Genomic DNA, 16,349 nt, shown 5'->3' on the forward strand with positions numbered 1-16,349 from the left:
GTTCAAGCGCACATGGCTGTCCACTGCCGTCTCAGACACCAGTGTCCTGCCTGATTTTTCTGCCACCATTAGACCCTGGTGACACACAGCTGTAGGTTTGCAGCCCTGATCTCCTCTAAGCTTCAGGGTTGTTTATCTCTTAGAGTGATGGTTGTCAGAGTGTGGTTCCCCGGACCAGCAGTGCCATCGGGAACTTTCTGGAGAGGCAGAGTTGGGGGCTCCCCTCAGGCCTGTGAAATCAGAAGCTCTGTGTGGGTCCAGCCCTCTGTTTTAACCAGTGCTCCAGGGACCTGTGAGGCTCGCTCAGGTCTGAGAAGCGTTGAGCTGGAAGCCTTCTGAACAGAGGCCCTCGAATGTTCCATGTGGAACTTCCTGCCTTTGTTTGCCACATCCTTGCCTCCCCGTTTCTTTCCTGTCAAAACTGGCGACTCTTCCCGCGTCCCTTTCACTGGCTCCTTCCCTCCCCGTCACGTTACCCACCCGGTCAACCTCCAGCTCTGGCTGCTCTTCCCTTCCGTTTCGCCCATCTGCCCTTCTCCCTTGGCTTTGACCTCCTCTCGCCCATCCTCCATCTTCATCACCATGCCCCTAAACCAATAGCGGGCTGCCGGAATTCTCCTTTTGACAGACGTTTCCTGGATGCCTACCACTGTCCCAAACACTGTCCTGGGCTGGGGTTGGGGTCACCAGCTGTTCGGACTGGCCTAGTGCTGAGGGATTTCCCAAAACTCAGGACTTCTAGGGGTAAAACCAGAACAGTCCCGGGCAAACTGGGACAGTTGGTCACTCGGCTGGGGTTCAGAATCTGACAAGATTCGGTATCTGCCCTCAGGTAGTCTGTAGTCTGACTGGTCTCTGTGAGAGAGAGGCCGTGGTCCTTCACACTCAGCTTCCACACGGCCTCTGCATTCTGAGACCCAAGGAGGTCTTTGCTGTGACTTTAGGTACCTTGCTAAAGTCAACGGGATTGGTAATAGCGACTTTTATTTATTCAGGAAAAAAAAAATGTTTTTTTAATGTTTATTCATTTTTGAAAGACAGAGACGGAGCACAAGCAGGGGTGGGGCGGAGAGAGAGGGGGACACAGAATCTGAAGCAGGCCCCGGGCTCCGAGCTGTCAGCACAGAGCCCGACGCGGGGCTCGGACTCACCAACGGTGAGATCGTGACCCGAGCCGAAGTCAGACGCTTAACTGACTGAGCCACCCACGCGCCCCTGTAATAGCAACTTTTAAAACTGGCATCAGTTTTAGAATATTTGCTGAAACGTAGTTCAGAAAAGAATGGACATTTGGGTTCAGTGGCTTATAATTTGTAACTCTAAAATGGCTTAATTCTGTACGGATTACACACATGGCCATTTATGCCAAGTCCTTCCAAGACTAAGTACTTTTTGTTGAAGAAATTGGACTTTGTTCTCCCTTCTTGGAGGGCAACACTGATATTTAAGTTTTTAGAGCCTGTCACCTCATATACATAAAATGGAAATATGACTATAGGAGACAACGTAGGAAATGAGTAATCATGTATTTTATTTTATATGCCAGTCTGCTTTATGTGAAAATATTAGAGGTTTGAATCAGGACTTGTGGAAACTTAGAGCACTTAAGCTGTTCACCGTAAGGGGCAAAATAGGAATTGCTCAGGGGAGTGGTCTGCATTTGTTACTGGGCTAATAAACACCGTTCAGACAGCCACCTAAGGAAAACGGAAATTTAAAAACATAAGACCTGCAGATTAACAGTTGGTTGGAACGAGCGCTGGGTGTCGTGTGTAACCGATGGGCCACGGGGAATCTACCCCCAAAACCAAGGGCGCACTGCACACGCTGTTAGCCAGTTTGACAATGAATTCCATTAAAAAGATAAAATAAAATCTGCAGATTAGCAATCTGATCGTTGCTAAAGCGAGGCTGTTTTTGTTGATGGCTTTGAGGCAGCTCAGGTGGCACCCTAGATATGCTACAGTTCCCCCTGGGTTTTTTTTTTTTCTAATATTTATCTGTTTATTTTTAAGATGCAATGTATTGTCAAGTTAGCTAACCTACAGGGCACACTGTGGGCTCTTGGTTTTGGGGGCAGATTCCCGGGATTCATCGCTCGCTCCCTGTTTTTAAAATCCAGGAATTTCAGGGGCGCCTGGGTGGCTCGGTCGGTTGAGCCGCCGACTTCGGCTCAGGTCACGATCTCGCGGTCCGTGAGTTCGAGCCCCGCGTCGCGCTCCGTGCTGACAGCTCAGAGCCTGGAGCCTGTTTCGGATTCTGTGTCTCCCTCTCTCTGACCCTCCCCCGTTCATGCTCTGTCTCTCTCTGTCTCAAAAATAAATAAACGTTAAAAAAAAAAAATTTAAAATCCAGGAATTTCAGTTATGGGTCTGGGGAACACGAAATAATTGTATTATTATCTAAAACCATGGCTAGGTGGTGGGCATTTCAGCCAGATCATTTAGGGCCGCCCAAGGGTTTGAGTGACTGTTCCCCCTACACGGCACTGGGGTGGGACAGGGGGGTAACAGGTCACGTGGACACAGGATCGGCGGCTGCTCCACATCGATGGTTAGTTGCTGAGCTTCACTGGAGATACGCTTCTGGCTGGAAACCGCAGAAATGGCAGAACGCAGACAATTTTAAAATCTCCCATACAAATCAATATTGAAATGAGAAACACATGTCCTAGCTCTGCAGTCTGACGTGGAAGGACGCGGGACCCCGTCTAGGACGTACCGTTCTTGCGGCTCAGGGAGAAGAGCCTTGGCCGCGGCTATTAAATGTTTCTGCAGGATGTGACGTCATCTCTTCGGCTCATCGCCCATTGGCCAGAGTCGGTCACATGTCCAAGCCGACCGTTCACGGGGTTGAGGGAGGGAGTGCGCCCCTCTGCGGGCCCGGTGGTAAAAAGCGGGGTGTCTCCAGTGGGGGGTGCGAATAACTGGGAACAGGTGCACCTTCCCTCGCGGACTGGGAGGTCCCCCTGTGCAGTTCCAGAAGCGTTAGAAGAACCAAGGTCTTCTACCTTAGTGCCCAGTAACCTTCACCGGAGTGCTTCTTTCCATATCCAGGCCACCAGACCAGCTGAGGGAAGCGTGGCCCAGCATAGGACACAGTGGAGCTTAAAGTTAGGGCGTGAAGCCAGCCCATCCAGCTTAGAAACCCGGCTTTGCCACCGGCTGGCCGTGTGGCCTGCGGCGAGCGACTTAACCTCTCTGGGCCTCAGTTTCCTGACTTGTCAACTGCTGCTCATACTCTCTGCTTCCCAGGACCGTTGTGAGATTTCCGTCAGTCGGCTTGGCCTGCGTGGAATGTTTAGAATGGTACCTAGCATGTAGTAAGTGCTCCGTAAACATCAGCTACCATTAGCTCAGTAGGAGAAATAATGTGTGTTCGAGATCAGCAGAGACAACGTGTGGACAGAGTGACTTTTGACGAGGTGGAGGAGATGGGACAAGAGCTGAGAGGAAGGAGAGAGCTTTCCCTCCAGGAGAAATCAGGGGAGGCTTCTCGGGAGAGGCGGCACTCGATCTGGTAAGACTCCATCGGCAACTAGCCTTCCTGCCAGCGGCCAAGGGCATTCCCGGAGGAGAACGGCGTCGGCAGATGCTTGGAGGGGGGAAGCTCGGAAGCATATCTGAAAGCCGTGGCAAATCAGTCCCAGTTGGCTTCAGCCTGTATGGTGCGCGCATAAGCAACGGAGGCAGTAAATGGCCCAGGGTATATTTTATTGCTCGTTTTAAATAGAAAGATGAGATGAGCCAACAGGTAATTCAATAGCTGGGAAATGAAAAGAGATGGGAGGCAGGGCGAGGGTTCTCATTATTCTTCCAAATAATGCAGAGGAATGGGATTTTCACTTGACTCTTTTCCAAAGCCTTAGCTCTGTTCGAAGCAGGGAGATTAATGCGCTGGCTTACGAGGGCCATCTTTTCTTTCTGGAACATGGGAAACGGCCCTTTCCTACGTCTGCCTCGGAGACGCACACGAGCGGGGAAGTCTGACCATTTGCTTTCCCCTAAGTTAGCAGGGCTGCACCTTGGGCCTGGAACCAGTTCCCTGCCTGTCTCCCGCTGTAGCCCTGAGGGGACAGGCTAGCTGGGAGGCACGATTCTGCTTGCCTTTGCTTTTAATTAGTTCTCGCCTGCCATCGCTAACCAATTCAATTAGATCCCTTTTAAGAAATCAATTAAGTAATCAATTAAACCATCTGAAATAGTCACGCACACCGAGAAGCTAGCGAAATGCTTATTAAAACCAGGCCGTCCAGGGCAGAAGTGACCCATTTTGGGGAAGAAAATTCGGCTCCTGCAGAAGAAACAAGAAGCGTCACCCGGAGCCCCGAGGGGGAGATGGAAACGCTAAACTCACTTGTAGCCGAGAAGGCCTTGCCTTGGCTCATGCTGTCAGCACAAAAGAGAGGCCTGGTGCTTTCCGGGGGGTACCCCCCAGATTCCGAAATCTTGCTCGGGGCCTTTCAGGCCGGGATCCCCCTTGGGCCAGGGCCCGAGCCGCCCTGCGTGCTTACAGCTGCACGACCCACCCGGGGCAGGTCATTCCCGTGCCTCAGTTTCCACCCGAGCCCCAGCCTCCCCGGGGCCCTCACTTCCCCGTTCCTTCTCCGTGGTGCCGGAGTCTGTGCCCGTTTGAGGGGTGGGCGCGCCTCAGGAGAGAGACTTAACTTCTACTTCTCTGTGTTGCAGGGCCGAGCCGGTTCTGTCCCGAATCCAGGAGAACCGGAAGCGAGTGATCCTCCCGTCCATCGACAACATCAAACAGGACACCTTCGAGGTGCAGCGCTACGAGAACTCGGCCCACGGCTACAGCTGGGAGCTGTGGTGCATGTACATCAGCCCCCCGAAAGACTGGTGGGATGCCGGAGACCCCTCTCTCCCCATCAGGTCTGTGGCGGGCAAGCTCTGGGAGCCGTCGCGTCCCCAGATCCCGGGGACACAGGAGCCCCGGGGGGGAGGGCGTCTAGGAGGGACCGCCTGGGGCAGACCGGCGGCCTACAGAAGCTGCTGTAGGACTTCAGGGTGTCTTCCCATCGTGGTTTTCTTGCTGAGGAAAGACACTGCTTCTTGAGCTTAAGTTTTCAAGGGCAGCTCACAGACGGCAGTACTGAGAGACTGGAATGATAGGAACGTTCCCCTCCCTTTATTCTCCCTTCGTTCTTCATGTCTGGTGAGCTGTGTCCGGGAGCTGTGCAGTTCGAGAGGCGTCCATTCCTGGGGCTTCCTCGTACCTGCAACCTTCCCTCTCCCCTTTTGCACGATGCAGGAATGCGTAGAAACGGACACTCTTTGTGTGACCCTGGGGCAGCTGGAGGGCCTTGGGCTGCTCCGCGTGACCCTCGCCCGGGTCCCACCCTGCTGCCGCCGGAGATGGGGAGACCAGTACCCCATGGCGCAGCCGTTGGGGGCTCGCCTCTAAAGGATGTTGAATGACGTGGGTTGACTTTGATGCCGTGTTCGTGCCCCATGGCCGCTGTGACAAATCTCTATCCGTGTGGTGGCAGGAAGCTCCGCAGATGTATTCCCTTCCATTCTGAAGGTCCGAAGTCCGAAATGAGCTTTACGGAGCTGTGCAGGGTGGAGGTCCTTCTGGAAGCTGTAGGGGAGAGTCCATTTTGTGCCAGCTTCTAGAGGCCCTCATTTCTCGGTTTGTGGCTCCATCACATCCCTCTTCCTCCCCTACTGTCTTCGTCACATGCCCATCATCTCCCTTTGGCGTTCTTGCCTCCCTTGTGATGGCATTTATGGTCCGCGCGGATAATCTGAGCTAATCCCCCCGCCCAAGGTGAATCATGTCTGCGACGTCCTTTTTCCCATATAAGGTAGCATTTACAGGCGCCGGAGATTAGGGTGTGGATTTTTTGGGGGGGAGAGGGCATCGTTCAGCCCACCACAGATGCTCTGATTTTTAACCCAGATGATGCCTGGTTGTCGTGCGGTGTTTTCTGTGAGTGCCGCCCAAAGGCCAAACCCACTTGAAACTGTCACGGTTCTTTCTTACGTTAGAAGAGGGGGAAGAGGCTTTCCTACCTTGGCTTGGTTTTAAGGCAGTGTTTGTTGGTATAAAGGGGGAGTACCAAGAAGGAATTGTGGGACAGGATGAGAAGCTTCTCCCAAGTAGTCGTGAAGTTCTTACTTGTGGCATTTTAAATAACTAGGAAGCCTCATGTTCCTTTACTTTCCTGCCCAAATGGAAGCGTACAGAACTGATTGCATCAGAGTGGAGCTGCCCGTGGCAGATTTGTGCAACAGCCTGGTGATGTTTTGGGCCAGTAACTTCCTCCACCAGAGATGCCTTGTGACTCAGTTTCCATCCCAACCTAGACATTCAGTGTCCTTGTGCAATGCTTCGGGGCCACACTCTTAGAATCCTTGCAGGTAATTATGTAGGCTCATCGCTAAGGCGTTTTCTGAGAAGCAAGCATAACCTTTGAGATAATTTATGTTTAATGGGTGATATACCACCTCATATCCATTAGGATGGCGACTATCAAAGAAGTAAACAAAAGAGTAGAGTACAAGTGTTGGCGAGGATACGGAGAAATTGGAACCCCTGAGCTTTGCTCGTGGAAATACAAAACCACGTAGCTGCTATGGAAAACAGCGTGACGGTTCCTCAAAAAATTAAAAGTAGAATTACCATGTGGTAATTTTCACATCTGGGTACGTACCCGAAAGAGTTGAAAGGAGGCTCTCGAAGAGATATTTGCACGCCCGTGTTCACAGCAGCATTATTCACAATAGCCAAAAGGGGGAAATAACCCAGATGTCCACCAACAGATGAATGGATGTGGTCTACACCTACAGCAGAATATCATTCAGCCTTAAACAAGGAAGGAAATTCTGACGCATGCTATGGCATGGAGGAACCACGGGGACATTATGCCAAGTGAAATAGACCAGTTACCAAAGACGGATACTATACCTCATAGAAGGTACCTAGAATGGCCAAATTCATAGAGACGGGCAGTAGAAGGGGGGTTGCCAGGGGCTGGGGAGAAGACAGGATGGGGAGTTGTTATTTAATGGTTATAGAATTTCAGTTTTGCAAGATGAAAAGCGTTCTGGAAACTGGTTGCACGATAACTTGAATGCAATTAACACTACTGAACAGAACACAAAGGGTGCTTCATCCCTGACCCACAGGGAGGCTGACCTGCAGCCTTGACCGATAAGAGAATGGAGGTGTGACGGTGGTGTTAGCCACACAAGAGGGAAAGAAGTGGGTGCATCCTAACGCTGTAACATGCCCTGAAAACCTAGCTATCCCCCATGGACGAAAGGCGCTAGGCAAAAATGTAGCTTGTATTTAATGAGTTATGGTAACATTAACAGATGATTAATATGCACTTAAAAGAGACTCAAGAAAATAGAGTTGTGATCACGAGTCATTAATATTACATGTATCTCTGATGCCCAAAACAGAACCCAATACCGATGATCTCTTTTTAATGTAGCTTAACTTACGAAATGCTTAATTTGTTAATAGTTGATGGGGATGCTTAATTGTAGGAAGGAATTCTTATGGCCCTTCTGATGCTGTTAGGCAGATACGATATAATTTCTTAAATGTTGGGACGTGGTGTCTTCCCCCTCCCCACTGTGATTCTAATATTTTAATAGTAATGATGTTATTCTGGCGAAGGATGGAACGAGGAGAACATTTTGACAATCCAAATGGCATTAGACTGGATGAGGCCGTGGATACTGAATCCTCCCAGCAGACAACAATAACGTAGGAGATTTTTTCCATTAAGAAAATGTACATCCTTCATTTTACTTCTTTTCCTTTTTCATATTTGTTTGTTTTGTTTTGTGTTTTCTCCTGCCTGGTAAACAGTTTATTTCCCAAGTTTCGGGCAAGGAGAGAGCACAGGTGGCATGAAAGAGAGCAGAGTCCAATTGTATGAGGGGGCGGGGAGGTGGGGACTGAAGAGAAGGCTCACCAATAAGGAGGCAGCTGCTCTTAGCCCCGCCCTGGGGGATGGTGCTGGGCTGGGGGATGGGGACACAGGCTGGCTTTTGTCAGGTCCTCAGACTTTTTTTAAATTAAAAAAAATTTTTTTTAATGTTTGTTTATTTTTCAGACAGAGAAACAGAGCACAAGTGGGAGAGGGGCAGAGGGAGAGGGGGAGACACAGAATCTGAAGCAGGCTCCAGGCTCTGAGCTGTCAGCACAGAGCCCGATGCGGGGCGTGAGACCGTGACCTGAGCCAAAGTCGGACGCTTAACTGCCTGAGCCACGCAGGTGCCCCCGGGTCCTCAGACTTTTAAGAGAGAACACAAATCCAGATCATTGCATGAAATCTTCTGACTTCTAAATGTTGGCCAAAAAAATGCCTCTTCTTCAAAGCTCTGGGAGACCTGTATCATTCCCGGGACAGCTGTGGTCCATGCTTCTCACGCTGGGAGCTGTGAGCACCGCATGACTGGGGGGTTTGGGGACAGTGTTACTCAGAGTTTTAGAGCTTGAGTTAAGCCATGCGAGGTCCCGCTGTCACCTCCAATATGTCGCTGCCCTCTGCTGCTGAGGTTCTCCAGTGAAAGACCTTGAGGAGCCATGAGCCAACTCTCGCCTCTCAGAGGAGGGTCTCAAATCTGTCTTAAGCCCCGATTTTTCTCCAAAGTGCCATCAAGTCCAATGTCACATCAGTAACCTATCATCAGACCAGCAGATTTTAAATGTTTTCGTGTCAAAGGCCTCTTGGATCATCTAATGAAAGGCGTAGATCGTATCAGCCCTGAACACGTACAAGCGGACAGAACTTTGCGTGCAGTTTCATGCAGTTTATGAATGCCTTAATGATCGACAGGGCTTTTATTAAGAACCACTGCTAGGTGTTTTTACTTGGCTCTCCCAGTTGGAGAGCCTCTCTTTACCGTTCTTTATCACCCACGGGACTATATGCTTTAGGAAGCCAGGACTGTGACTGGTTCACAGTTGTATCCCCAGTGCCTGATCACTCCCTTGGCACTTAGTAGGTTTGCTGGAAATCTATAACGAATGAATGAATGGATGAGTGACATCTGAGGCTCCGAAGAGTGATCAGGGCTAGCGATTAGATAGAGAGAGAGATTGCCCAGAGGTCCCTTAGAGAAAGACAAGGAGAGCCCCAATATTTCTGGGATGGAGGGAACCTACGTAAGAGCAACCAGCAAGTGATGATGAATGGTCAGAGAGGTAGGAGGATGATCCGTGGAGTCCAAGACTTAAGACCAAGAAGACCGGAAGCACCATTGGGTTTAAGGGGTCCACTCATCACAGCCTTGGTGAAACCATTTTAAGGGACTCTTGGAGTCTGAAGCCAGTTGGCCATGTATGGAGGAATGAATGGGATATGAAGGAGTGGGGGGGTTGAGAACAGATTATGCTTTTGAGGTGTTTGGGGTAGACTCAGAGAGGTGAGGCGTAGAAACTATGGAGGTGGGTAAAGGTCAAGTGATGTGTAGTTTATTTATTTACTTATTTTTAAAATGTTTATTTGTTTATGAGACAGAGAGAGTGATCAGGAGAGGGGCAGAGAGAGAGAGAGAATCCCAAACAGACTCTGCACCGTCATCTCAGAGCGCCACGCAGGGCTCGAACTCACCAACCGTGACATCACGACCTGAGCCAAAATCACGAGTCAGGCGCTTAACTGACTGAGCCACCCGAGCGCCCCTCTTTGTTCTTTTTTATAGTGACTTTTCATCATGACCACCTTTAAAGTGGCCGCAGGCCAGCATTCCTTCTGCGTCCCGTATCTGGTTTCCAGGATTCACACACCTTAGTCCTGCATGGGAGGGGAGAGGTGACTTCCCCCCCCCCCACAAGGCTCCCTCTACTTCACAGGCCACTCTCCCTTTGCTAAGCCCGAGTCAGGCGGCAGTGAGGATGTTTCTTGTTGCCAGAAGCACTCACCGCCGGGCTTGGGGACAGATGGTAGGATCCCCATTCGCTCCAGGGAGCACTTGACTCCAGGGAGCCTCTTCTGACACAGTCCTCTTCCTAAACTCCACTTGCTTGTCAGCTGTTTCTTGAACTTCCTGCTTGATCTCCTTGAATATGACATCTGTTGTCTGGACATCCTCTTCCCGAATGAGGACGCGAAGAGTGCTGTTTTAACACGGTACGAACAGTTGAGGGCACCGAGCAAGGGGAGGGAAGGTCTGAAGGCATCGGAAGGAGGCAGGGGGGCTGGTTGGGAACGAAGGACCCCGCAGAGCGGCGAGGAGGTCAGGTCCAGGACACGAACCGTGGTTTGGTCTTGAAGAGAAGAACAGTGAGCTCATGCTTTGTGACCCACATTTTCTTCAGGAAAGAGGAGGAGAAATCATCCTTAAAGAGTGAGAGCTAGGCGGGGTGCCTGGGTGGCTCAGTCGGTTAAGCCTCCGACTTCCGCTCGGGTCATGATCTTGCGGCTCATGAGTTCAAGCCCAGTGTCGGGCTCTGTGCTGACAGCTCAGAGCCAGGAGCCTGCTTCGGATTCTGTGTCTCCCAATCTCTTTGCCCCTCACCCCACTCAGGCTCTGTCTCAAAAATAAATATAAACATTAAAAAAAAATTACAAAAAGAGTGAGAGCTAGGCCTTGCATGGGGGTTACAGGAAAGCAATAAAGCTTCTGGAATGATTTCCGGAAGGAATAGGAATGGGCGAGCCGACCAAGAACAGAGAAGTCATTGACGGCGGTCTTGAGGGTCCAGGAATATACATTCACCAAACTTTCCGTGAGAATTCCCTGACAAAAAAAGCTACTGTGAATTCAGTTGTCCTTTGATATAAGCTTGAATTTTATGATCGATAACATTAGGCACATATGTGTGAAAAATAGTAGCAAAAATAAGGACGCGGGGATATCACCCATGTAGCCTGGAGGCACCTGGGTTGGGTGCACCGTGAATTCGTGGAAGCCTAGCTTAACTCAGCAGTCTTCAGAGATGTGTCCCTCACAGCTTGGGAAGTGCTGATCTTTACAGCTCTTTCCAGCTGTAAAATCCCGTGCCTTTTACCAGCCGGTAAGGGTCCGAGGTGTCACCAGAGATGGGACATTTTACAGCACATTGCTTCCAGGGCACTGTCTGGGGCTGAGTCAGGCACCCTCTGTGAGGTGTCAGTCGTGCCTTCCTGCTCTGGGTTAGGTCACCCTACAATTAGTGGCATTGCTCATTAATACCTAATTCAGGCCGATGATTAATAATTAGCAATCTTAAAGCCAACATATAATTTGATAATAATTACAAGGTATAGGAGCCATTAGAGGCTGTTAGATTCTTAGTTGAAAGGGCTGGCCTGGGTATGCGTGGTTGCTGGTATCTCAAATTGTGTACACAAATGTATGTAAAGGAGAAGGGTTTTATTTATTTTTTCCCTCCCTAGAGGAAGATGACTGGCTTACACAAGGGGGAAATCCTTACGTGAAGAATCAGATTTTCCTAGACTTTTAAATAGAGAGATCTTCCCTGTGCACCAGCAGATATGTTTTAGGAATCCGTTGTGTGCTCAGCGTTGTAGGAACTTCTGGGGGGACGGTGTCGGTAAATGACATGATCCTCCTGAAGGAGATCATAGGCTGATTGGAGACACAGGACCCAAGTGCGCACAATTGCCCTTCGGCATCGGTGAGTGTGCATTTATGGGAGGAAAGGAACTTTGTGAGAGGGGTGGATGGGGGAGCTCATAGACACCATAGCTAATGTTGGAATTTTCTACGCGCCAGGCATTAATCATACGCTGTACGCATTGCATTTTACACATTTTACACATCGCGGTTTCCATTTACAGCTGATACTAGCCCTTGGAGGTAGGTATTAGTATGGTCTCCACTTCACAGGCAGGGCTGCTAAAGCACGAGGGCAAGGACTTTGCCCAAGGTCACACACTCAGTAGGGCATGAAGCTGGGATTCCGGTCCGGTTACCCAGAGTCCACACTCTTGCCCATTGTGCTGTCCGTCCTGGGAAAGACGTGACCTTCTGGACCTTGCAACCTGGCACGGTAGACGGGAGACAACACAGTTAGAGGCCCGGTGGTGAAAATGGGTGTGTTTGGGGACCCGCAAACCTCAGGAAAGCAGTGATGCTCGCGATTACCGATTTGTTACAGCCAAAGGGTACAGATGAAAATCGGGAAAGGGACCAGATGCATAGGACGGTGTCCAGGAGAAACCAGGTGCGAGCTGCTGGACATCCTCTCCCATGGAGTTGTGTGGACAGTACTCCGTGTCCCAGCGGTGAGAGGTCACAGAGGGTGTGAGGCATGGTCAGCCAGGGAAGTTCACCTGAGCCTTAGCTTGCAAGGTCTTTAGTGGGGGGTCGGTCATGGAGCGCCGTGTGACTAACCTCGGCTACGCAGTCTCCAGCTCCCCACGCCCGGAGCTTAAACTAGCACGGTCCAGGGCTTCAGGCAGGCAGAATCACTCTTATCAGGCAGGACGTCTCAAGGCTTTGTTAGTTACCTCCCTGGGCCCTGGGAAGAGCCAGTTCTTTCTTTGGAAGGTGCAAGGTTTGGGCAACCCAAGTCCACTGAGTTAACCATTTGCCTCACCACGAGCTTGGGTATTTTGGGTACGGTGAGGAAGCTAAAGGTAGGGAATGTGCGTTAAAAAGGAGAGGAAAGACGGGAGACCATGTAGATCAAAACAGGAAGTCCGCTTGATGGAGGGTTCTAAAAACCAAACAGGGGAGGCCAGACTCGATCCAGTGGTCCAATGAGGTCGATTAAAGATGGGTAAAACACTAATCGGGGAGACAAGAAGTGTAAGAGCAGTTGTCTAGGCCTGGGGAAGGGACAGGGAGAGGAGAGACTGATGATGAGTCCAGGGCTTTCGGGGGGAGTGATAAAAATGCCCTAAAATTGATTCTGGAGACGATTGCGCAACTCTGTGAACACGCCGAGCGCTGTTGAATTGCGCACTTTAAATAGATGAATTGAATGGAATGTGAATTCCACCTTAGGAGCTGATGGCCATCAGCAGATGGCCAATCTTGCAACAAGATGAAGACAGTTGGGTATTAACTCGTGCCTCCTCGTCTTGTGTGGTCCCCCTTAAGGGGGAAGTGGCAGGGCAGCACCGAGCACAGCGGGCAATTCAACTGGGGTCACATCCCAGAGCAGCAGAATCTGTCACGGCTGAGTCGCAAGCAGGGATTCAGAAAACGAGGCACAACCTGGGCAGAAGGTGACTGTCTCACTGAGCCAGGGCCTCGTCTTGTTGACCCACCTGGACTGTGTATATGATGCTGGCCGTCCTGCAGCATGTGTGGACAAGGACAAATTAAAGACCACGGTGCTTAGGACTTCCCTTTGGAAGCCCTTCCCTAGGAAAGGAGAGTCATAAAAGGAATCTAGCTCCAGGGCCATCTGAAGTCTGTCCCAGTTGAGGAAGAGAAAAATCACAATGGAAGAGTTCTACCTTCCTTTCCTGCCTTGCAGTCTCCCAGTAACAGAGGACTGACCTGTTCGATTTTGCCACCAACAGGGTCTGTGTCATTAGGCCGGTCACCCCTCCTCTGTAGATGAGCTTTTCATTTTCTCATCCCTAAACCATGTAAAGCGTGTAAAGGTGTTTTCCCCAGGAGGAGAAAATTTCCATAACACAGCTTTGGGCTCCTCTGATGAAAAGCACTCATTGATGCTCTCATGATCCGGCAGGAGGTGTTGTGGGTAATCAGTTTCAGTGAAGAGTTTTACTACAGAAGCAAGACGTGAGGCATTTCACAGTTAAAAATAACAACCCTCCACAAAACTCGGCTTGCTTTCCTCAGGGGCCAGTCCTGGAGGAGCCCAGTGAGTTGACAGAAGGCGTTGGTTTGGTCAATCCTGGTCAACCGTGGGGTTTTACACCCCTCCGCAGGAAGCATTGTTCCGAATACGATCAGGCCTAGGGGTTGGCTCCTCTTTGCTTCGTGAGCCTTCGTAGATTCCTCCTGTGTCTAAACCTCTGTTCAGAGCAGAATAGAGGCTACTCCACCTGGGCTTCGGTCCTTTGCAAATTCATCCCTGCTTGCGCATTTTTGAGACCCCAAACAAGAATGGAGTGAATGAAAACGATCGCTGGAGAAGCCATGAGTGGGTGCTTGTCCTGTGAGAGTATCCAGGGGAGGACATGGCCACTTCTTTACAGAATTTGCTGTGTGGTCAGATGCTTAGCTGGAAAGAATGTCTAGTAGTGATCGCAGTTGATCGGGACTGTGAGAACGCAGCAGCGTCCTCAACTTCGTCCCTTCCTGGGAAAACGGCAGGTACACCCATGGGGAAACAGAGGATGGCACACGTCTGCTCTGCCCAGCCATCCCCCGGTGACCGCGGCCTTCTCGCGGTGCTCAGAGCTAGGAGCGAGCGCTCGTCAATGACTCCGTGTGGCTGCAGCACGATGGGATGGAGAAAACATCGCCTAGGGTCCCAAGACCTGTTTGGGGGCCAGATTTGACCACCGGCTTTGAGCCTCCGTTTACTTCTCTGCAAAAGGGCTAGATGTGCTGCAGGCCCATTCGACGGGACCTCGGACCAGCTGCTTTACCTCTCTGCTCCTTAGACTCTTCAGTAGTAAATGAGGGTAATAACCTCTTTTTTGGTCCATTCGTACAACTCTGAATGGTTATGAATGATTATGACAAATGACCTGCTCATTGGATTAGCCGTAGTCGGTATCCTACGAACGGAGCAGAGTCCTGAGCGCTAACAAAAGAAGTGGCAATTTCAACGAGAGCGTTTTTGCCCAGAAAGAGAAGAGTCCCACGGCCTTCAAGTCGGTCCCTTCCGGGAGGCTGTTCATTATAAAACAGAAGTGTGCTTGCACGTTGGTAAACACACTGCTCTTGGGTGAAATAAATGGTCTTTCTTGACATCACCTACGTACCCTCAACACCAGCCTGGGTAGATCAATTCTTATCTTGGCGTGACGGGCTGATATCGCTGCTGGTTGCCTTGCTTTTGGAAGCAAGATTCCCAGGCAGTGCCCTGGAGCCAGAGCAAGGCTTTGCAGGGTAACCGTTCTCCGTGATGACAAGCAGAGACCTGCCTCCATCAGCCAACATGTGTTATGACAGCTCATAGCAGCCAGCAGGTAAATCTGAATAATGCTGGGAAGGCTTTCCTCCCCCCTTGCAAAGAAGCTCAGTGTGCTGGGCTGCCAGAGAGCAGATAAGTTTCATTTGACACGTAAAGGCTTTAAAAATAGAAGATGCTTTGCCTCTGAGTCAAATGCCCGGTTCCTGCATTGTTGCCGGACATAAATCGGGGCGCAACGGTACCGTTAATTTTCCAGATTGATCTGGCGGGCCTTCAGATCGGTTGCAGTTGGAGAGGTGTGACTGCGGAAGGAGCAGAAAATTCCCTTTCCTCCTTTATTCCCGGCTGCCCCATCGTTTTCTCTACAGTGCAGTTTAGAACTCTGGCCCATCCCGTCCTCCGTGTGTGATTGTTCCCCGCTGTTTTTGAGGGTGTCCTCTGGACGAGATGACCAAGGGACAGACTCTAACGTGTTCCCAAGCCCGGTCAGCCTTTGCCATTTGCTCAGCTCGCCGGTGCACTGGCCACAGTTCGCCTCCTCCACCACAGGTTAGGGCGGATCAGGCTTTGCCAGTTGCGCGTTTGTTACGTTTGCGGCTCCTTGTGGAGCCTGGCCCCTATCCGTTTTTTTGTCCCCTCTTACGGAAACACGGGAACATGTGACTTTTATTGCTCTTACATTAGAAAGAGAGCAAGTACAGTCCTCTGTTAGTCTGGGAAATTAATTGTTAAGTACCGATGGCCGAGTTGTGGTGGCCAAGTAATGAACTTCTGGCAGTCCAGCCTACGTAAATGACCATTTCCTGCTACCTTGGTGGGCCCCGAGGGGTTCCTCCTCCTGCCGACCCTGCACGGTTTCCAAGGCTGTGGGAGTTTTACCCAGACCTTCCCAAAGTAGGGAAGTTCGGGTTGACGCTTCGCAGTCTCTCTCTGGAGTTCGAGGTGGAAGTCTTCGCTGGTGCCAGCGTGGCTCTAAAAATAGCTTCTGCAGCCAGGCACACGGGAAGTCAGGGGCAGCGGGCTTCATTTTCTCCCCCAAGTCCGGGCTCTGGGGTCGTTAAGCCACTCGGGTCACCCATCCTCATAGCAGCCGAGAGGCTGTGACAAGCTTGCTCTGCTGTTATGCACAACAGAGTGCGAGTGCCGTGTGTGGAGCAGTGGCCCTTTCGAAGCCTTTTGAGAACGGGCAGTGTGTGAGGTCCGGTAAATGTCACCCGCACGGACCGTCCTTTGTACACCCCTGGTAGGGTGCTCAAGTCGGTATTTTGGAGTTTGACCTCTGTGCGTCAAGTTCAGTGGACCCCCAGATGCCTAAGAAGGAGAAAGGAGAGTGATGTTCCTCGAGTGCCTTTTATGAACGT

General features: G+C 50.7%; 1 protein-coding gene across 2 annotated transcripts in view; it reads left to right on the plus strand.

Annotated features, from left to right (window-relative positions):
• GALNT17 (polypeptide N-acetylgalactosaminyltransferase 17) overlaps positions 1-16,349 on the plus strand; it is a 444,835-nt gene that overhangs the window by 235,938 nt on the left and 192,548 nt on the right. For both annotated transcript variants that reach the window (XM_058710958.1, XM_058710959.1), the window contains exon 5: positions 4,689-4,886. In XM_058710958.1, coding sequence (XP_058566941.1) covers positions 4,689-4,886 — 198 coding nt within the window. The remainder of the gene's footprint in view (positions 1-4,688; positions 4,887-16,349) is intronic.

The sequence above is a fragment of the Neofelis nebulosa genome, chromosome 18 (assembly GCF_028018385.1).
Source record: "Neofelis nebulosa isolate mNeoNeb1 chromosome 18, mNeoNeb1.pri, whole genome shotgun sequence".
Classification (NCBI taxonomy): domain Eukaryota; kingdom Metazoa; phylum Chordata; class Mammalia; order Carnivora; family Felidae; genus Neofelis; species Neofelis nebulosa.